General features: G+C 45.5%; 1 protein-coding gene across 9 annotated transcripts in view; it reads left to right on the top strand.

Annotated features, from left to right (window-relative positions):
- DNM3 (dynamin 3) overlaps positions 1–22,888 on the top strand; it is a 181,477-nt gene extending 158,589 nt beyond the window's left edge. For 5 of the 9 annotated variants that reach the window (XM_063343211.1, XM_063343210.1, XM_063343209.1 and 2 more), the window contains 3 exons: positions 3,397–3,623; positions 4,691–4,927; positions 20,210–22,888. In XM_063343211.1, coding sequence (XP_063199281.1) covers positions 3,397–3,623; positions 4,691–4,927; positions 20,210–20,285 — 540 coding nt within the window. In that variant the 3' untranslated portion in view covers positions 20,286–22,888. Of the gene's footprint in view, positions 1–3,396; positions 3,624–4,690; positions 4,928–18,386 lie in introns of all 9 variants that reach the window. The other 4 variants (XM_063343212.1, XM_063343205.1, XR_010072176.1 and 1 more) reach the window with 3 other exon arrangements.
- Positions 22,889–22,997: the final 109 nt, after the last annotated feature.

Below are 22,997 nucleotides of genomic sequence, written 5' to 3'. Positions count from 1 at the left end.
CATATTAAAAAACAATAGCTCCAATAGCAATTTTAAAAAATCAGCGCTATTAAAAAGAGAAAGTAATGCTAGAGTGAAGACTGCTGAGCCATGCCAAAAGGTTGTGCAAAGACCTGGAAAGCAGTGAAGCTGTGATAGAAAGTGGGTCCTGTTAAGTTGTGTGCTCCTTGGAGTCTTGAGAAGTCCAACCCATCCACCAGGAGTTAAGTGAAAACACCCTCCCTCCCCCTTAATGTGCATATTCTGTACTTTCTGCTGCCCCATCATATTGCCTCCAAAACTCTGGAAACAAATCAATCCCAAGGAGTTTGTTTCCATGACAATTGTATCCTCCCGAGTCCTCCTAGAACTTCCTTTCCACTTTGTGGGCCTGAAAATGAGCACTTATAATTGAAGAAAAGTATCAGATTCAAACTCAGTGCACAGAAAATAATTAGATGCTGTCCCTAAGCATATTTTGAGGCCTAAGCCTAGATGGTTGTATTCCAGATGCATGCCTTATTCTTCTCTTAGGGCGGATGTTGATTACCTTATACATTTACCTCACAGAACTGCATTGAGTTACCATTAGCAATTCAAACACAAACCAAACACACATTTCAGAATTTGTATTTCATGGTGCCTGGGTATCACAGATTATACAAGGGGGGTGGTCTTAGAGTAGACAGCATATACTCCATAAGCAGTGCAGATATTAATCTCTGCTGAGTAGAAAAACTCCAAAGTAACCAACCGCACTGCCAATCGCATGCTGGGCTGCATCAAAAGAAGCATGGCCAGCTGGGCGAGGGAGGTGATTCTGCCCCTCTGCTCCACTCTGGTGAGACCCCGCCTGGAGTACTGCGTCCAGCTCTGGAGTCCTCAGCACAAGAAGGACATGGACCTGTTGGAGCAGGTCCAGAGGAGGCCACAAAGATGCTCAGAGAGCTGGAGCCCCTCTGCTGTGAGGACAGGCTGAGAGAGTTGGGGGTGTTCAGCCTGGAGAAGAGAAGGCTCTGGGGAGACCTTAGAGCCCCTTCCAGTCCCTGAAGGGGGCTACAGGAAGGATGGGGAGGGACTCTTGATCAGGGAGTGGAGCAATAGGACAAGGGGTAATGGTTTTAAACTGAAAGAGGGGAGATTTAGATTGGATATCAGGAAGAAATTCTTTCCTGTGAGGGTGGTGAGGCACTGGAACAGGTTGTCCAGAGAAGTTGTGGATACCCCATCCCTGGAAGTGTTCAAGGTTGTGTTGGGCTCAAGTTCGGGTTGGATGAGGCTTTGAGCAGCCTGGTCTAGTGGGAGGGGTTGTAACTAGATGATCTTTAAGGTCCCTTCTAACCCGAACCATTCTATGATTCTATAAAGTACTTGTTACTATCAAACTTAAGGTTAAAGAATGGTTTGTGTTTGCATTTGAGGCACACTGTAGTGTGCCCACTGATGAATGAAGTTGCCTGTCAAGCACATCTGACCCCACTTGGGAGTGACAGGGCAGGTTTTGTGGCATTTGCGTTTTGGATGTGTACTATGGTTCAGCTTTGCCCGTGGGTCTGATGTCTGTGAAGGACAATGTTTTAAACCATTCCTGTGATTTTTCCTGTTTTCTAGAAAGGAGCAAAGGCATGAATAAGTGTCACTTTCCCTTCCTTTTCCAAGCTGGAGAAAGTGGCTATTGTGGAAAATCATCTTCTGTTGAGTACAGTGCATCCCATTGCAGAAGGAAGATGGTTGATCCAAGAACTGTCCTTAGCGCAGCAGTCTTCCCCTTCCAGAAGAGTTCAGGGAGTTACTTGAGGCTCCTGCTAGTGGCAGACAGGGATCGCTCATGATAATTGTCACAGCCTGATTTTTTTCAAACAGATATTTGTGGTTTAACAATGCTTTTACAATCAGCTCTGGCCTTAATCTAATTTTAGGACAACTTCTTCTTTTTTTTTTGAAGTGATGCCATTAAAATGCTCATTTCATCGAGTAGAATGTGATGCTGTTTAACTATGATATCTGTTTTTAATGTGGAGTTTTTGGCAATCGTGAGGAAAGCAGTGTACTCTGGCTCTTGATCAGTACCATCTACTGAAAAACAGCATGAGATTCATGGAAAATTTTTGCAGGCTTTGCTAAGAATTTGTGCATCTCCTGTCACACGTGAATGGGAAATGATAACCAAGCCCACGGAATATGGTTTTGTTTCCCTGTAAGGTCTGTCCTGGCCTTCTTTTCATTACTAGGTGACCATAAAGGGTCCCATGCCTGTGCAGTTTGACTGCTCTTACTGACCTTGTCTGAACACAAACGTTGCCTTAGTCTAACGGTCAGGACTTAAATCAATGGTGCTAAACCAGCACAAACCCCATGCCCAAATGGAGCTCAGGTTTATGTAATCAGAATCTTGGGAATGTGTTATTGTCAGTATCTCCAGCTCAAAAAAGCTTTATAGAGCAAAAAGCCAGATGCGAAATAGATCAGAACAGCAACGAAAGTCTCAAATGCGAGGATTTAGTAGGTCAGCAGTTGGTCTATTTACCACAGTCTTATTTAACCAGAGTACCTTCTAGCTTTTTATCTCTCCTAATGTGGCCCAGGTTTCCATAACCAGGGCAGGCGTAGAAGGAAATCAATACAGTAAATTAGATTACTTGGAGACTTCTCCCTTCACTTTGAATGCATGTGGATGGGACATTTAGAATCTGACAAAGTTGTTGGAGGTGAAAAATCCCACCTACAGTAGGGTAAAATTTTGCTAAGAAAATAATTGATGGAGATGCTATAAAGCCTGAAAATTCCTATTCCTGGGGGAATTTAGTATATCTAATGGTAGTGCCGTTAGCTGCCATTTACTTCTTAGCCATTTAGAATTGGAGCAGAATGACAGCCATCTCCTGGGAGCTGTTGGGAACCTGTTTGAAATGAACTGTAAACACAGGTGTCACCTTAGAGACACAGACCAACGTGAGCTCCAACTGCATCCAGTGTTTCAAAGACAGCCACCAAAAAATGGCCACGGTGCGCTGGGGATTGTCTGCACAAAACCATCTCATCCTCACATGTGAATCCTTGTCTCAGAACGTGGCTTCATAATTGTGTTAAGCCCATCTGCGTGCAGGCAGCCGCTAAAAGGTCTGGTCCAGTCCATCCTTTTCCAGCTGCTCTGCCCAGCTCCATGTGCCAGCCTTTCCTTGGGCCACAGCTAGACCTGAGGCTGCTGCACCGTCAGCTTAATCTGAGTTCAGCGTTTTTTAGTCCCAGATCTGACCAGTAGAATCGATGTAAGGGAATAGGAGAAACAGATTAAATTGAGATACATCTGTCTCTGGGTTCCATGGATCTCACACCGTATTTGTTCAGTATTGTGTTTTCGGTAGGGTTTATTTATTTGTTTTGGTGGGGATTTTTTTTTTTTGTCTGATGAAATAGGTAAAAGAATTTATCAACGCAGAGCTCCTGGCTCATTTGTATTCTTCTGAGGACCAAAACACTCTAATGGAGGAGTCGGCTGAACAGGCGCAGAGGCGAGATGAAATGCTCCGCATGTACCAAGCGCTAAAGGAAGCCCTAGCCATCATTGGCGATATCAGCACTAGCACTGTCTCGACCCCTGCACCCCCTCCTGTGGACGACTCTTGGCTTCAGCAGGCCCGCAGGTGAGGATCCTCAAATCTGTATTGCAGTGAAATTTAGGGCAGGCAGATATTTCAGCAGCAGCAGCTCCCTCCCTCCCTGTCTTTTTGGGCAGATACTCCTCCAGGTCATTAATGACACTTATGAGGGAAATCAGAACATTTTGCCACATATACGTGTTCTGTGGATACGTATGTAAACACCAGACAAGGTATTTGCCTTGTAGAAGAGGCCATCCAGTGGATTTATAGCTTGTCTCATACTTCAGATAGCAGCCACTTCTGTCACCCTATTTGTGTGTCCACAAGGCCTCTTCTTGCAAGCTGTTGTACTAATTCAGCATTTCAGGCTCCATGTCCTAGAAAATCCACTCAACAGAATCACAGAATGGCGGGGGTTGGAAGGGACCTCTGGAGATCACCCAGTCCAAGCCCCTGCCAGAGCAGGGTCACCCAGAGCAGGTGGCACAGGAACGCGTCCAGGCGGGTTTGGAATGTCTCCAGAGACGGAGACTCCACCACCTCTCTGGGCAGCCTGTGCCAGGGCTCTGCCACCCTCACAGGAAAGAAGTTCCTCCTCACGTTGAGATGGAACTTCCTATGGTCAAGTTTGTGCCCGTTACCCCTTGTCCTGTCCCTGGGCACCACTGAGAAGAGCCTGGCCCCATCCTCCTGACACCCACCCTTTCAGTATTGATAAGCATTGATAAGATCCCCCCTCAGTCGTCTTTTTTCCAGACTGAAAAGACCCAAATCCCTCAGCCTTTCTTCATAAGAGAGGTGTTCCAGTCCCCTCAGCATCTTGGTAGCCCTTAACATTATTAGAACTCTAATATTAAAATCCATTACATTTACCTCTTTGCTTGTATGTTTATTTCTGACTGTCATAAGTCAGAAATCATATCGTGCTGTCTGTGGGAAAGGTAAGTGTGAGACTTAAATATATGTCATGGTCTGACCCTGACAGCTAAGGAAAATGCCAAGAAGAAACAACTGTCATAGGCGTAAAAAAGCTTTTAATTTCTGTTTAAAAATAATAAAACAAACCACAAACCCCACCTTACTGAACTTCTTAACTGATATTTCACTAGATCACCTCCTCCAAGTCCCTCAACTCAGAGGAGGCCTACGTTAAACAATCCCCCAACCAGACCTTTATCTGGCCGAGGACCCGCTCCTGCAATCCCATCTCCAGGCCCTCAGTCGGGGGCTCCTCCGGTCCCATTCCGCCCAGGACCACTGCCTCCGTTTCCAAGTGGTGGTGAAGCCCTTGGAGGACCTCCTCAGGTTCCCTCTCGGCCGACCCGGGCTCCTCCCAGCGTCCCAAGGTAAGATGTCTAATCTTCCTGGTGGTGGGCATGGTTCTCTCCCTCTAGCATAACAGACAGATTCTGCACTGTGTCAGAAAGTCGAGCACCATGGTTGAAAAAGTCTTGTAACAAAGCAAAATTGGACATTCCCCGCAGAGAGTCAAAGGTGTTTTGAGGAACCAATTTTTAGGCCAAATATGAGTTTTTGAAAAGGTAGAAAGTCTTTTTTCCTGGGGAAAAAAAGTTCCAGTCGGTCAATTTGAAGACACTTGATTATCTTCCATTAAGAACCCCTGTTCTGGTTGTGTTGTACCCACATAGGGGTGCACAGAGAGAGAGGTCATTTACCCCCCCCACCAGAAGGAGCAACAGGGGTACAACAACTCACTTCTGCCATTCTGAGTCCTCGCCAGAGGAAATAATGGCTTTTCTGGGGGAGAACAAGAACGATCCACGTAGAACCAGTGGAACAAACTGATAGGAGTCTGATTCTTATTCCACAAGGCGAGTAATTTACAGCCAGTTGAAAACAGTCCGTACTTGTCTAACAGTGTAGATCATATGGTATAAAACCATTAGTTAAGGAACAGTATTTTCATCACCAGATCGTTTCCGTTCCTCCTAGGGCTTTGCATTTATCAGTACTTTTTAAAGCAGCTTTGCATATTTTATAATTTTGCGTGGCATTAACTGCTTTTTTAATACAAGTTATATTAATAAAATGTCCTTAATATTTATTTTCACAATGACATAATACACGTAACCACTCAAATTCTATATAAACGTATATATGAAAGCCTCTGATTCTGAAGGCTTTGGTAACTTCCTAAATTATGAGAGGCATGGGCAGATTAGGCAATGTTGGAACAAGGGGGTTTCTCCATTTCTAAAAAATTAACTGTTACATTAAAATTAGTCACAGTTTGCAAAAAAAATGCCAGTTAAATAGAAACAAAAAGAAAACACGCACATTTTAAGTTTTAGAAATGGTAATTGAGAAGAGAACTTTTGGAGAAAAACTTTCTTTTAAATAGGTGAGATCTCTTGTAGTTGTCAGTAAGTTAAACTTGAGGATCATTATTTCTAATATAATTATCCTTTATAATATGAAGAATAAACAAATGAGGTATATCAAAGGAATTAAGTATTTTTATATATTGCCTAGGAAAAGGGTGCTGTTGCATCAGTGCCCGACCATTAAATGCTGTCTTTGATCTTAGTGGATATCCCATAGTTCACACCAGTGGGGAGAACGCTAGAATTGCCTTTCTGGGTACTAAACTTCACTCCGGAAAGGGAGAAGTCTAAGCGACACCCCCTCGCTGGGAGAGCCTGGGACTGAGCTGAAGGGTACCGGCTCTGGTGTTTCCCGCGTGCCGTGGGAGGATAAATCACGTACTAGATAGAGAAATGAGGTCCAGCGTTTGTCAGTTGTACTACTGGAGAGAACCATAGCTCCCCGGCGTCTCTCACCTTGCCTTGCAAACGAGCATGTCTCCTTCGTCCTGCCTGGCTGTGATTTTGCATGAACTCTGCTTTCCTGAGGTGGCTTGCCAAGAGCATGTTCCGATGATAATCTTTTTGATGCTAAAGCGATAGGTGGGATGGAGACCAGAAAGGAATTTTCTAGCGCACAAAAGAGACACTTGGGTAAGCAACCTGTGAATGACTCAATTCGTGACTGCTACTGGTGGCATGAGAAGCAGTGGTTGATAAAGGAGGTCAGTGTTTTTAAAATGCTGTAGCTGGATATATAATTGACTGTACGACTGCCTGACATTTTTGTGGAAAAAAAAAATATCTGCAATACACATCTTCTGGACTGGATCCTAGATGTCTTTTTTAGAGCTATGAAAGCCTCAGACATAAAACAAGAATAAAAATCTCAGCTGCTTAAGAATGAAGGAAGGGTTTACCGTTTTGCTGAAACTTCAGGTTTTTCTCCTGCTGACTAAACTCCGGGAGAGGAAATCCCAGGGAAGGGGGCTGCAGGGGAAATCACCTGAGGGGGACAGTGTGGCCGGCTCCTGCGCCTATTAAATGTTTCTTTTGAGCTCTGGAATTTCTGCTACGCTTGGTCTGGTTTTAATAACAGCCTTCGCAGGATCATAGGAAATTGACTCAGAAAATGGGTCTGAGATATTAAAAGGGGAAAAAAAAATAGTTTTGAGGAAGAGTTCTTGTGGAAACTTGAGCTTTCCCTGTGACTTATTTTTGAACTGGTGCTCTGTGCTCCGACTGTTCTACCACCATTTTCTGCAGTGATTCCTTGAAGCGTCAGGATCTTTCCTATCTAGGGAAATAATTGAGCTTCCTGAGAAGAAAGTTGTATTTTTAAAGTTCATCTGGCTTTCCAAAGGAGCTTTTTGTTGCAGCCCCCGTCACTGTCACATGGAGCTGAAAATCCTGACATGCTGAAGAAATAGAAACTTTCTATGTTCTCCTGTCCTGCCTTAAGATAAAAAACACCATAATTTTCAGGGCTGAGATTTGGCCTGTCCTTTTCCAACGAGTGGCTGAGCACACGTTTGGTTTGGAGAATTGGGAACCTTATAGTGAAATATAGCCCCTGCCTTTAAAAGAACTACTTTTTTTCCTCAATTTTATTAGCATTCAGTCAAAGGAATTGTACAGAAATGGTGAGCTCTCAGCATTCTCTCCCTGTTCCTCACTTACTGTACAGGGAAAGGAAAAGGGTTAGGGGAGCAGGAAATAATTTTCTTCCTTGCTTTGCTCTGGTTCTAAAGCTGGTTTGGGTTATGTGCTCTGAATATTTCTGTAAGGAAACAGAAACTATTTGCATGATACATGCCTCTCTTAATTAATCCCACTTGAGGTGGGTGGATCTCTCCCAGCAAAGCCTGTGAGTAAAGGCCCCTGGCTTTAAGGGCTTGATGCCAAAGCATATATGATTTGTGAAATATTCCCCACTGCCAGAATTTAGATTATTCCCCCTCTCTCTTAAAAGGCTGCAGTAGTATTTTGAAAGAAAATGCAGCTGTGTGCTTGCTTTGGGAAGATGGCTTTAAGCAGGCGCTAGAGCCACTTTAGCTTACCATGATGTGTGTTTGCCTGCCTCTTTGGAAAGCCTGATCTTGACCAATTTTCGTTCTACTGTGGATGCTTTGATTTATGGCTTTTAAATGTCCTGAATGGGAGTCTCAGCTTTGCCACGAGGAAAATAATTGAATTGAAAATGTTTTTTCTCCTGGTGGCAGAGCCCATGGTGTCAGCGGGGGTGGGAGGGTGCTCCCCTCTTCTCTCTGTGTCCTGCTCTGCCATGCTACTGTGCATTCCTGAAGGCTTTCCCAACGAAGCACTGGAGGTTGTTACTCGCTTTGCCATTAAAACATACATTCCTGTGTGATGTGGAACCCTGGGACCTGGTTAAGCGGGGGTCTTGAAGGGCTGGACCATCCACTCAAGCAGGCAGGAACATAAATGCTCTCAAGCACGTGTGTGTCACCCTTAGGCTCGCTGGTGCCCGGTCCCTGGGGGCTGAGGGTGGTCTTTACACGCGAGGCAAGTAGCGAGGAGAGAATCACGAGCGAGCTCGCGAAGAGTCCCATACTCTCCCTTCAATTTACTTCAGCCCACAGCCAGCCAGCATGGAAGGGGTGATGGCTGCTATGCAGCTACGTTTTATTATGCCACCGAGGCTAATTACGTGACGTGTCGTGTTTGTAACTACATTACATCTTCCATCTACATTGTAAGCCATCATTACATATTTCTGCCAACCCGGCACAAACTTACACTTGACAGTAATTACAGTTAGAAATGTCCAGACAAAGTCAGAAGCGCTGCAGAAAGCACCACTGCCTGGCATGTCCTGGTCCACAGGCTCTGCCCTCAGCTCTTTGATTGCCAATTATCAACCATTAAGTAAGCTTTTTGTGGTGGATTTGTATGGATTAGAGTTCTTGGGAAAGATTTAATGTAACGTCTAACCCAATAACATTCGATGTCATTATTGAATGATAAAGGAATTCCTTGCAAAAAATTGCACGTGGTCCTTTGATTAAAAGCTGTCGTAGTGCACAGGCATGTAAGGTCAGAAGGGTTATCCTGCCTTAGCCTGTGAATCTCCGCTCTTCCGAAAGCTTGACCTAGCAGCCTTAAAAGCTTACTACTGTATTTTTTTAATGGAATATAAATAATAATCAAATAGCCATTGCATCAAATTCTTCTGGCAGGACAACTAAGTGAGTTGGATGGTCTCAATCTGAAAACCCAAAGAGAAGTGCACAGCTCCGGCCAGCAGTAGCATCCATTTGTCCTCTTTGAATGAATCGTCAGCGAAGGTTATATTCAAAAAGTATAATTGTATAATCAGCAATTAGGAGTGTTTAAGGCGAGCAAAGAGACAAGAGTGTTTTATGGAGGGATTTCAAAATGCTGCTGAATTTCAGGGGGAAAAGAAATACAAAGAATAACTACTTTAATTTTGCATTTCATGTCTGTGATCAAAAGAATATACAGCTACACGGGTGACACAAAGCCAGAGCCCACCAGAGGAGGGGAAACTGCTCTTCTGTAGTTAGTACGTTTCCAACTCTGCCTGTCCAAGGACCCCAAAATCACAAGACTTATGAGAATGTAAATTATTCTTTCTGAGATTTCTGCCCTGGGGGAAGACACCCGTGTGTCATTTGTTACCAGTCTAATTTATATTTCTTGTTGAAATGGACACCCAGTAATACGTTCCTTTTGCTGCTGGCTGCTTCAGGCAGGGCAGTCCGTTCATTTGCCCTTATCTTTTAGAAAGGAGCTCTGCTTTTTCCCTCCTCCACTGGCTCCTTTATCACTCTTTTGGTTTCCCTTTTTTTCTGCCCTTCCCTCTTCCCTTGCTGTCCCTTTCTTGACTATCTTGTTTGCTTCCTCTTTCACCTTTTCCCTTCACTTGGTTTCCTGCCCAGTACATTTGTCTCCCTTCCCCACGTATTCCCTCCTTTCCTTCTCACCATCTTGTCTTGGTTTCTTTCCAACGTATCCCATCCCTCGCACCTTGGGAAGTCTGTCTCCTGCTCCTTGCATCTCTATCTTCTTTTAAAGTTTTTCAGACCGTTTTCAAACCATACAATGCAATATTTGGCAATCTTTCTTAACAGCAGCCTGGTGTCCGTGGCTGTGACATCCATTAGAAACACTAGCTACGCGACTTAGGCTAGCCATGCTGCCACGTGCAAAACCAGTCGAGGAATGCTGGTCGTCTTACCTGGGGTCATGAAAGAAGTAACATTCTGAATGAGGATAAATATTGGAGGCATTGACCAGAAAGCAGGTCACGACAGGTTTTAAAAACATGTAAAATATCATGATACAACAACCCTTGTGGTTTCGTTCTAATTCTGCAATACCGATCTTAGGAGAAATTTGTAGTGGCGTTTGCACACAATTGATTCTTCAGCTGCCTGAACTGTAATGCCACGAGAGATACAGGAGGGTCTCCACTTCTGCTCCAGGAGCTTCACTGATGGCTGCCCCTAAAAGGATGGCTTTCTTCTAGACTCGCGACAGGATTTTGTTCACTGCCTTCCTTCATGTACCTCTCCTCCAGATGACTGTCCTGAAGACCAAGTAAAACGAAGTTCATGGGATGTCAGACGTTGCAACCCAGGTACTACGTCTGCTGCCACTGACTTTTAACTCCCATCAGCATCTCCCTTCATCAGCCAGGGGCAGGATCTCCACTTCCCATCTTAGCGGTCCAGGAATTTTCTGACGGGCGATACACTATGACAGTTGAACAAACGTATTTGAAGTGTCACTTGTTTTACGTGGGGTTGAGGTTTGGTCTTATTTATTTTATCTCAGGTAGTTTTGATTGTCTTTACTATTGTTCCTGAGCTACTTGCTCCTGCCGTATTCAACAAAAGTTGTTTTTAATGAGATGAACGAGGAGAGATCCGTTTTATTGGGAATGTTGCAAGTTACTTTCAAAGTTCAGCAAAGTGCATCAGTCTGGGAAACAGCTCTTCATTACTCATAGCGTAGTCCAGTCCTGTGTGATGGGGAAGGGTAAATAAAAATGATGCAACAGTGAGGAAGACAGCAAAAGAAGGAACCTGGAAAGATTTGAAAGAAGTGATTGTGGGATAAAGATGATGTTGAGTGCAATCCTCAAACTGCTTACTGCAGCGGGGTTGGACTAGATGACCTTTAAAGGTCCCTTCCAACCCAACACATTCTATGATTCTATGAAACACAATTAAAGCCTGCTTTGGGAGTGTCAGATGATGAACTGAATGAAGAAGTAATTTATTCTGTTAGGTATTTTCAGCAAAAGCTTTTTTTTTTTCCCCTCATCCTTAGCCTTTTCTCCCTCAAGATAGTGTTAGTAGAAGGAAGTGGTTTTTATTTTTAGCGTCTCTCAGCTTGAAAAAGGAGAGTCAAACAATAGCAAATGTTGTTTGCCAGAAATACAAGAACCTGAAGATGTGTTTTGTCCTCAGTAATTATTAAATCTCATAACAGAATAGTTTAATAACAGGCTGTAAGCAGGGAGTTTCTTGCCTTGTCTGAAAAAGTGGGCACAACAGCAGTGCATTTCTAGCCTTCCTTAAGTTAGAAGAGAAAATGTACGAGAGAGAGCAGAGAAATAGAGAGAAAGCAGTGATGATTTAAACTTCCTGAACCTGCAGGCATCTTGAAAGGCTCTCCTTGAAACTCTCCTGTCCCCTGCAAGCTGTACTGGATCGTTAGTGAATGGGGGCACTCAATGGCTACATTAACAACAGTGACACTGATAGTCACGTTAGTTGTCATCATGGACAAGAAGAGGTGCAATTCCAGCTGAAGCTGGCAACCAGGATGTTTGCTCCCTTTCTTGCACCAAGGTAAGTAAGGAGAAGAAAGACAAAAAAGCAGAGTTAAAATCAAAGGTGAGTAGGAAGGAAGAACAGAGTGGGCAGAAGTAGATGCGTGGTGTTCAAAGACAGGATACGTGATTGGCATTGATGCTGAACAGTACAGCTAAACACAGACCAGTACACAAGACCTGAGCTATTATGCAAAGACTACGTGTTCCTCCTGCTGATTTTGAGGCCCTTCTATTGTCATCTTCTGTGGACAGAGGAAGGTAGAGCAGCATTCTGAATGTATCACTCAACTCCGAACTCTCTCTTCTTCCATGGGCAGTTTTGATCCTCTTGACCATCCTGACCTAGGGTTGCTGAAAGGCTGGGACAGTCCTTCACTACTGTGTTGCACACTTGCTTACTTGACATGTTTGCTGCTGAAGAGCACACAGTTTGTTAAGAATAATTGTCTTTCTTGGTCACTCCATTGAATTAATTTTTTTGTTTATTCAAGGTGAGTTTTCCATATGACACAGTAATTCCCTGAAATGACTAATTCGAAAATGCAACACCCACATAAACATACAAATGTATTTGTATGTGCGTGTGATAGATGTGAATTTATGATGGTCATATAGAAAATGTAGCTTGAGTTACAAGTAATAAATTAATCTAGTGGAGCATCATATTTTGGACCTCTGCCTCTGAAAGGAGTATCTGTATTAAGTTAAATCACACACAGTGGAACCTCATTAACCCTAGTGCTTTGGAAGAGTGTTAGCATTCGAATTAATGGAGATTCATATTGCCGCAGTATGATGGAGGCTAGTGGAAGGACACATTCTTCCCATCCACTCTTGCTTTTTTGTTTCTTTCAGGTAAAAGAACAAATCTGAGAAATTTTCACTCTCTTGGACCATTACGTTAGTAATATCAGACAGATATTCCCCAACTCCTTTCTCCCTTGATCACCACTGAGTGCTGTTTCTCATTTATCCCATAATCGTCATCTCCTCCTGATCCTTGTCCATGATTCCTGCTTTACTGCTCTTAATGTCATCATACTTTTTCTGCTTTTCCTACGTTCTTATGACCTGTGTCACTAGTAGCAAGTGCCTTTCCTCCTCTTGCTTTTCTACTTCCACTCAAGATCCTTTCTCTTGAGTTGATGTTTGGGACACCCCATAGAGCTGTACTGCATCTGTTGTAGGCCAGAAAGAGCTTTAAGTATGCGTAGGCTGTAATCTAACTAATCGGGCTTACAAACCAGGTCTTACCTCTGTCCTTCAACCATGATGGCTAGAGAGGTTTCACTTCTGGTTTGGGTTTTCTGTCAAATTCAGAAGCTGACAGAGGTTGAGTGGTACCATATAAAAGTTAGACGGGTCGATAGAAGAGCCCAGAAAAGTAGAGGCTAAGCTGTGGGGGATTCTCAGGATCTTATTGAGACGGAGAAAACTATAAAAATAAAATTAGTCAAGGTATTTATAACTATCCCAAGAACAAGTTACCTAGTCTCTCTAAATTGTCACCCGAATGAGAATCTATATTTACTCCTCACCTGAAGTCACTCGTTTATCCCCTTTTTGTGTGCCTTGCATCCAGATTTGTATTGCCACTTAAAATAAAATTTGCCTGCAGTCAGACTTAAAGCTGCTCAGAGATTTTTTAAAAAATATTTTCTTGTTAGATTCTGCAAAGACGATGTCACGTATCAGTGTACTCCGAGACGGCTGCTTTACAGGGAAACCAAGCTCATGGAAAAGGGAGAGAATAATAGACTTTTGTTTACAATTTCAGATCTATAGGATGTATCATAAAATATGGTTATGTGCCTTCCACAAGTGTTCTCTGGTGGTCACAAGCAAACAAGAATGTAAAATGTAAGTGGAAATGAAAGCCTTTTATTTAGAAGTACATTTGCTGCACTGGGAGCAGAGAAGCCATCTTCTGTGAGTGGGGCCTCCCATGGTAATTACAGCCATGCGTTACTGAAAGCATATTTTGTAGACTCTGTGTGGGGAGCGATAGCACTTCTCAAAAGGCAACTGCTTGAAGAGCTCCCATATGTTTCTGATCGAATTTTAAGTCTAGACTTGCTTTATTTAGTTTCTTTTGCTCTGCATTTGCCTAGCTAAAGCTTTTAGGAGTTCTTTTAAAACTGGAAAAATGGGGTGTGCTGCTTAGCTTAAAAATAAACGTAAAACTTTTCCCTTTTCAAAAAGTTTTTGCATGGGGGTAGGAGTTATCCTCCGTTCAAAACCCCACTGAGCTCTTCAAAGAAGGAGTCTCTGCAGCAACATCAGGGAGTTATTAAATACATACTTAGTCCACAATTTTCATTGGTAAATTCTTTATGTCTGCTTAATGTGTGCTAGTTAGAAGAACTGATTCTTTCTGCAGACTCGTTTACTCAACCCTGGGGACCTATGATCCCCTGCCCCTTTAGCACTAACTTTTACAAACACTGTTTCCCTTTTTTTTTTTTTTAAATACGAAAAAAAAACCCAAAAAAACAACCAACACAACAGCCTGCGCAGCCTGTTAAAGGGGCCAGGCGGCGGGACTCGGCCCCAAAACTCAAAAACCCAGCTGAAATGTTGGAGACAATAACCACATTGGAATTACTGCAGCAGGGACATTTTTAGAAGAAGGAGCTTTCTATGAATCGGGAGCCGCCTTTCGGGGCCTGGGAAGAGCTCGGCACCGCGGGACAGTCAGGATCGCTCCGATAACACAGAGAAAACGCGGTCCACGCCGTCTCTACCGCTATCATCTTCTGGCCTCAGACTAAACATTTAATTGGGCTTAGTCACATATTTACTCACTGACATGGCAGCTAGTGCCGAGCGGGGATTTGGGGGAGGTTGTTTTTCTCTGGTTTTCCCCTGCTCCTGTCCACAGGCAGGCTGGAGCTCCCCCTGCTGCTCTCCTCTCCTCTGCGGGTTATATTCCGCATGTGGACGGTCTGGCAATTCTCCTTTATGAAACCTTTTCTCAGAAAGCCATGGTGCCGAAATCCCGCCAGAGCTTCCCTCAGCCCTGCGTTTTTCGGAGGTGCCCAGAAAAGAGAGGAAAGGTGGGACTACTTTTGTCCCACAGATACTCTGTTATCTCAAGGTGGGGGTTTGGGTGCCCAGGCTCCTGCATCCCTCCGTCCCGGGGAGCTGGAGAGGCAAGAGATGGGGATGAGATTCCTTTTAGGGGGACAAAAAGGTTTGAATCCTACTCCCAGTGTAAAAATGGTCACGTAATGATTTGTCACCTTGACAGGGAAATCTAGTGACAGGCAACTTCTGGGCTTGTCCTTTCCCTCACTTTGAGTTGAGCTTTGGCTCGTGCTGGTTGTTACTATGTGCTGGTGGCTGTCGCAGCTGAGGTCTCGTCCCCAAGCTGAACCCTGCGCCGTGCTCTGCCCAGGGACTAGGGGGCACGGCCCCTCCTGCTGCATTTACTGGCACAGGGAACCAGACACTGCCCAGGAGGCTGTCAGCAGCAGGACTAGAGTGAGGGATTTGGGTCTTTTTAGTCTGGAAAAAAGACAGCTGAGGGGGGATCTTATCCATGCATATAAATACTGAAAGGGTGGGTGTCAGGAGGATGGGGCCAGGCTCTTCTCAGTGGTGCCCAGGGACAGGACAAGGGGTAACGGGCACAAACTTGACCATAGAAAGTTCCATCTCAACGTGAGGAGGAACTTCTTTCCTTTGAGGGTGGCAGAGCCCTGGCACAGGCTGCCCAGAGAGGTGGTGGAGTCTCCGTCTCTGGAGACGTTCCAACCCCGCCTGGACGCGTTCCTGTGCCACCTGCTCTGGGTGACCCTGCTCTGGCAGGGGCTTGGACTGGATGATCTCCAGAGGTCCCTTCCAACCCTGGTCAGTCTGTGAGTCTGTGTGAATGGTGCTTTTGCGGGTCTTTTCCCAAGCACTGTCTTTTCCCAAACATCTGCCACTCTTTTGGAAGGCGCCTCTGATTGCCAGGGTGCAGCTCCCACTCCTCTGGTCATGGTGCGTGTGGTTAAGGAGCTGGAAGGAAGCCCTGCACAGCTGCATGGGAGCCAGGCAGCACCTTCACGGGGCCAGCAGAGGAGAGGGGCTGGAGCTGTGGAGAGCTCTGCCCGTTCCTCACGTACGTCCCTGCCTCTACCCGTTGGGAAGATGCACACAAGCATATGTATGCAGAGCATCCCAGGTACACGCCTGCATCTCCACCGACAGGTATTCCTGGTGGGAATCGATGGGGGAGAGCTTGGACTGAGGCGTCCCCTGGCTGGGCAGAGCTGCCCGTGGGGCAGTGCCCTAGGAAGAAGGCGGCTGGCGTTGGGAGAGGCTGCAGTGTGGCGCTGAGCCCCAGGCTGCCGCGGTGGCAGCGGCTCCTCCTCGGAGAAGCACCCTGTGGGGTATCGGCTTCTCCTTGAAGTGGCTCTCTGGAGCAGAAAGGGAGAGCCTGCTGGGGGATTCTTCTGTTCAGGTCTGGATTGAGCTTGAAAGAAAATTGAAAATAATGGTCAGGGCGCAATAACGGCTCCAGTTCAAGGAGGAAATGTGGCTCAGACCTGATTTTGGTTCAGGTTTGGGTTTGACTGATTATATCCAGGAAATCCTCCCGCTGTGCTCTCCGGTTTCTGATCCTGCTGGGCTAAATAGCAATTTGCCTAAATTACATTATTTGAACCCAGTGTGCTGCATTCAACCTGGTATTAAAATGCATGCTTGGGCTTGTATCTTTTAAATTTGATATGAAGACAGCTGTGTGCATTTTCCCTTGTTTGTAAATTGTATGCACATGATACGATGTTTTCAGTAAGCGCTAAACAATGCAATGTGAGGCATTTCAACAAAGGAATAATTTAATGCAACCCAGCAGAAATGCAGAGCCTTAGAAGTGGTTCTTTATGAAACTACAAATTTTGGAAATGGGTCCAGAAGACCTACACTGGAGCAACACAAGAAACAATAGTTAACGCAGTAACGTTTTTTCTGTAAGAAAAATACACCATGAAGAAATTATATTTTGCCTATTTTTTTAGCTTGTTGATTTAATTGAACGCTTCAGTTGGCATATTTTGTAGGCGTTGCATGTTAGGGATTAAAATTCTCCTTTCTTCACCAAAAGAGAATATTGTCGTACAAGATGCACTTGGAGCCAAGCAAGACCTTTTTGCTTTTTTTTGTCAAGTGTAAATTTGTCTCGCGTATTATGTTCCAGTTCAAAGCAGATTAACAATCGTTACCTTCTTTTCATCTTTTATTTAGCTTTAGCGGGATGAGACGTGTTTCCTTTGTAATCTTCGGAGACAGGAGCTGTTCCTGCTCTCACAGGTGGAGGACAGCGTTAGGGAGGGCTGGACGATTTGTCTTGGTCTTTAATGAAGTCTGACGAAGCTGGATGGGAACCGAAGAGCCCTCAGCTCCCCACCTCGTTCAGACCACAGGTTCACACCCCTCTTAGGGCAGCTGTACTCTCTCATGGTGATCTGGGCCGGCTTAGGGAATAAAGAGAGAGCTGGTACTTCCCGTTAAAGAAAACGGGGAGCAAAAACACCGTGTTAAGAGGTGAACTGGAATAACTGCAGCAACAAACCCCTGCTGGAGGGTGCTGCTAAGGGAACAGCCTGGCTGTGAGGTATATTTAGGTATATTTATACAGCAGAAAGCCGTGCCAGGCAGAACTGTCTGAGGCCAAACAGGTATTGTCACCTCAGATGCTGCACAAGCTTTGCTCAGCGGTGGGGTGTTTTAGCCCAAATGGAACGGAGCATTAGCAAAATACTCCTTGTAACTAAGGTGATGGAGTTATCTCCACGCGGCACGGATACGAACCACGTACCCTAAACACACACAAAAATGTAAAAGGCGATTACGTAGCTACCAGAGAGAATCTGTCTACAAGTCCAGCAGGGTTGGTGTGTCATCCTTGGAGGAATGAGGGAGGGGAAGGTCTCAGCCTGGACCGGGGGTGCGACACGCTCAGGGATGGTACTGCTGCCCTCTAACTCTTGCACTGTGGTCTCTTATCAGATGGCGATGCAGTCAGGATTGAAATGCAGGGGTTTGCAACACACTGGAGCCTGTGCTGAATCAGCCATTTGAAATAGGGGAAGAAAGAACCATAAGCCCTCCCCGAAAAAATCTGGGAGTCGATCTGAGGTTGATAGAGGAACACATTAGTAGTAAATGAATGAATCCAGAAGCCATAGCCATGGCTAGCATTTTCATAACTGGCCATATGATATAAAGCTGGAAATTTGTGCCTCAAACTCAAGCACATTGGCGTGGCTCCTGTTGGCCCAACTGCGCAAGGAGCTGCAGGTTTTCTGCTTCTGCAAACAGCAGCTGAAGTCAGTGTGGGCTGTCTTCCCCAATCCGGCTGGCCGCTCTGAAATGTGCCCGTAAGTCCCCTCTGTGGCTGTCCAGGCTGGGACTGACCCCTGAGAAACCCGGGCTGTGGATCAGGGAGAAGAGCTGCCCAATACACAAGAGCTAAGGGACGGTATGCACGTGGCAACCCCGTCGCTTTCTTCCCTGTCGTGGGTGCTCAGGGCTGTTGTGCTTCATCGTATGCAGAAATAAGGTTCCTGTGTTCAGGTGCATGTGCATGTTCACGTAGCGACAGCAAGGGGTGCCAGGTTCCTTCTCAGTGTTTGTGCTTATTGTTTCTTCTCTCTTTCTCTCCAGTCGAAGACCACCCCCTTCACCTACTCGGCCCACTGTAATTCGTCCGTTAGATTCATCCCTGTTAGACTAAAAGAAGTTTCTGGCATGTCATTCATTGTTAACCAAATATGTGGAAGCAAATCGCTTGATAACTGTTGCAATAACCAATGTATAGTTGCATGTACGGACATCTATAGGCAAGTAACCGATTTTACTGATGTACTCTCTGTCCATTGCGCACTGTTTCTGAGGTCTTAAATGTTTTGGGAAGGTCTGTGCTGCCTTGACTTTTCCTTTTGCAATAGCTGATGTTGGCTAACTTACTGACACGCGTGTTCACCCAGGCAACTGTGCTCACAGGCTCGTATAGTCAAAGGAGGGCTTGACTTTGTGTGTGTTTGTGCACGTGTTGATTTGATTTTTTTTAATTTTTTTTTACCCTTATCTGAAAGGAATCTTGCTTTTATTTGTACCTTTCAGGTTTTCTGTCATTTGGAATTACAGAGTTATGCCTGTTTTCTTTTTGAATGGCTAAACTGGTCAGAGAAAACACAATGTGGTTTCTTACCAAGCTCTTCTGAAGGCCCCACACTTCCACGCCTCTCTTGCAAGAAGCTTGCTGGACGGCTGCTTCTCCTAGAATTTCTCCTTATCCACAGTCTAGTTTTTAAGGAATGTTGTTAAACAAGAAGAGTGTGTATGGGACCACGGGTGCGTTACTTTATTCCCACATTGGTGGCTGATGGGAGTTGGTTGGGTGGTCAGTGAGGACCGGGCGGCGGTGTCCCGGCTTGCAAGGCTCAGTGCGGAGCCATCTCGCCCCGCAGCAAGGATGCGAAAGGGCGGTTTGAAGAGCCGGTACGTGACAGAGTGGCGTGTGCCAGCCCGCTCCGTCCTCTGCTAGTGCTTGCTGGCATTTGTACTCCCACTGAACTCACGGGAAACCCTGTGGGTATGTGAGTGCGTGTAATACGTATAAACGCACTCTGAGAACCCAGCGTTGGTTTTGGTCGTTTTGTGAAACAGAAGGAAAAATAGATACGGACGTAGCTATGTGCACTGCTGTAAATGGACTGTGTGAGCTAATTCACAGAGGTAGGGCCTAGAGTTGCGTCTAGTTTGGATTTGAGATATTTGTTCACGCCAGCTGATAAAGTTCCACTATGCCCCCTATATAAAGGTTTTCTCTTTGCATCTCCTGGAGTCCCGCACGCCTCGGGTTAGGGTCACTTTTCCAGCCGGGTGCTGAGACCTGCTCAGCTGTGCATCCTGGCCATGAACCATTTTGGCAGATGTTCACTTTGCAGAGGTCCTCTCTGCCTATTGTTTTGCACGTTATATATTAATGAATTACAAAAACCTGTTGTCTTAACTGCATGACTTCACTTTAAACACTTTGGGTCAGTGTCACCCTTACAGTTTAAAATTTACTGAGTTAACAGCGTTAAACTAGAGATGAATTTGGCCTTGTTTCTTCAGAAAAATATTAATTGCTGCTATTACAATTACGGTTACAGATCCCTACGCAAAGCGATTGGTGGTTTCAAAGGCCCCCAGTATGATTAGTCTAATAAATTTATTTATTGAGCCGGCATGCAGGGCTTCAGTATGCTGTGGCCCCATGGTTAGGAAGAATCCCATCAAAGAGCCACAACCGATGGGGATTTTGCCTAGTAAGTGTTCCCAGACTGCTGATTAACGAACAGTTGTGCTCACTGCGGAAGCAAATCGCATCTCAGCTTGCGTAAGAGAGACGAGCTTGGGAAAGCATCGTGATTTGTATGTTAGCCTAACTTTAATTTCCTGTCAACCTCGCACTTGTGACGCACACCTGGGGAGTCTAGAGGTCAACATCTGAAGCCCAGCGAAGATGGAGTTTGTCAGAGCACCGGCGTCTTGGCGATCTCGGAAGACTGCTGAAGTGGCCGGTGTTTGTTTGGAGAACAAGCGCAGATCTCCAACACCAAGTGGACAGAACCGGCTTTCAAGGAAAAAAGATTGCAAACCCAACTACAGTCATTTTGATTTGTGCTACCAAAAAAAAGGAGAACATGTTATGATGGTATTTCTTGTGTTCTACGCCGTTTTCCACTGCGTAGCGCTCTCTGACGTAACATTCAACCCATCTATTAGCTGTATTTTTATAAATAGCTATAGGAGTCCATCCTGTTGCCTAACCAGCAAACCTGTATATAGTTTATCAGAACTATTTGTCTGCCTGCTGACAGAAAGCCAAGCTCTGCGCCTCTTCCGCTTCAGCCACAGAATGTCGCTTTGACCCCGCATTTTGAAATTCATCCAGTGACATTGCAAGGCCCTGGTCTGGCTTTATCCTACTGTCCCCTAAACACTCGACTTAGTTGTCCAAGGTCCCTTTTGTTCAGTGGCGAGAGGCAGAGGCTCCAGAAGGTGATTCAGAGCGGTGTGGCTGCATGGCAGTGGAGGGTGGTACCGCCGGTAAGCCAGGAGACTCATTAGATGACACAGATCCTGGCCTAAAAACACGTTTTAAAATCCTCCGTACTCGAGGCTCCTTCATTTACTTTAATGACTGTTTGTGTCAAGCATCAGGAAGTAGGAGGCACAATTCAGCACCGTCCTTTACTCTGCCCTCCAAGAAATTGTCTTTCTCAGCAGTAATCTTGAATTGTAAATGGAGCTCTTGAGGGTAGATTTACTTGAGAGAGGAGGAGGAGGAGGAGGGGGCAGCGAGGCGCCTGTGGCCCCACGGTCGGCACCATCTGGTTCTATGCTCGGTGTGGAGGTGGTGGGACACAGCTGCACAGCCCCCCTTCCTCTGCATCCTCATTCAGATCCCATCTGAATCTGGCCCTGCACCCAAAATGTAACGCTTTTAGATGTGCAGGTTCATAATTAACCTTGAGCACAGCTCCAGAGTTTGGTGATTTTACCTCTAACTTCTTGCATATAGGCTTTTCGGAATAAACTGCGAGGAGTTGTTGTTTCTAGGGAAAATGCTAAGTGCTTCCCAAGGAGTTGCCACATCCAATTGAGTAAGTCCCGACTTGCCAACCCCAGCCCCTTTCCTCCTGCGGTGCAGTGCCTGCAACAGGTTGGTTTGTCCCACCCGCTCCTGGTGCTGGCGAGTCGTGTCTCTCCCATCCCTTGTTCTCCATGCCCGAAGGAGCACGTCCCTGGAGGTGTTCAAGGCCAGGCTGGATGGAGCTTTGAGCAGCCTGGTCTGGTGGGAGGTGTCCCTGACCAGGGCGGGGGGTTGGAACTAGATGATCTTTAAGGTCCCTTCCAACCCAAACCTCTATGGTTCTATGACAGCAGGACAAGCACCCCGAGGAGGGACTGGCTGCCTCCGACTGCCCTCTCTGCAGACGCCCTTCCACAGGGTGAGCTGAGCCTGAACTCCCGCAGACGAGAAGCACGGGTTGCTCTCCCTTTCTTCAGTTCCCTCTGGCAAAGCTCAGAAGATTGCCAGGGAGCATGGAGACTCCCGTTAAGCAACCACAGAGTTTCTGCTCTTATGTGAGGTGTATAATTAGCTGGGTGATGTACGTAGCTAAGTTTCAGGAGGGTGCTCATCTAGTATCGCATTTAGGCTGAGCCTGGGTCTCCGCCTAGAGAACATGTTCCTCCTCTCCTCGCCACGGCTGACCTAGAGCTTGAGCGTGCCGTCAGTAGCTCTCGGCCTTTCATCTCAAGGGATCTTGTGTTAGGATTAAAAAGATTGTATGTTCAATGAAAAGGCTTATGTACATAGTCAATGTGTGTTTATTTTATTGCTGATCTTGTTGCACTTTCTGAGTAAGCCTCATAAAAGTAGATTATTTATTATATTAGAGGAGATAACATTATAGGTTATGGCATTTCGTGTTAAAGCATAACATAGAAACTATTATACTCTCTATCGCAGACAGCTACACTACACGTGTATAGAGCATACTGAGATTACTGGCTAGTTCTGCCTTTCTGTCTTCAAATACTCCAAACCTCCTCAATTCAAAGCAGACCTGTTTTGCACCTGCGACACCAGGGAGGCATCCAACCGCTTGGTGTGCTTACGGCGCAGTTCCTCCCGCTGTGGCATCGAACCTCCTTCCCCGGCTCTAGCAGAGCAGCTCCCTCATGTAAACGAATGTTACTCTGCCTGTCTTTCCTCTTGCTTTGTCTGCAGGCGAGCTGATACCGATGGCTCCTCCCGTCCAGACAGTCCTCCACTCTTGCTTGATCTATGATTTGTCCCGTCTTGCCGGCCGTTTGCTTTACTGCCTGTCTCTTTACTTTTCCAGGATGGTGTAAACGATGACTTCTTTTTTGTAAGAAGCAAACGCTTTCTTTCTTTCTGAATTTTGCTCTGTATGTTAATGCCCTACTTCATATGAGCCAATGCATCTGCCTTTGGTTTCATAATCTGTAAATGGTTCCCGGTGTTGACCTTTGAGCACAGCAAGTCGATTCCCGAAACCATGGTCATTACTGAGCATCACAAACACCTGCTGTAAAAATGTTACGCTGCATTTCTGAAACCTGAAATAAACTGTAACTCTTGATGGGCTTTTATTATTACTTTCTGGATGCGCATGAGTGGTCTTCTGTCTCTCGCGCCATCATCTCGGCATGCCACACTCTGCCTCTGTTGGGACCGTGACGAGGATTTCC

This window comes from Chroicocephalus ridibundus, chromosome 8 (genome assembly GCF_963924245.1).
Source record: "Chroicocephalus ridibundus chromosome 8, bChrRid1.1, whole genome shotgun sequence".
NCBI classification, from domain to species: Eukaryota; Metazoa; Chordata; class Aves; order Charadriiformes; family Laridae; genus Chroicocephalus; species Chroicocephalus ridibundus.
This window is presented reverse-complemented; position numbering and strand designations above follow the sequence as displayed.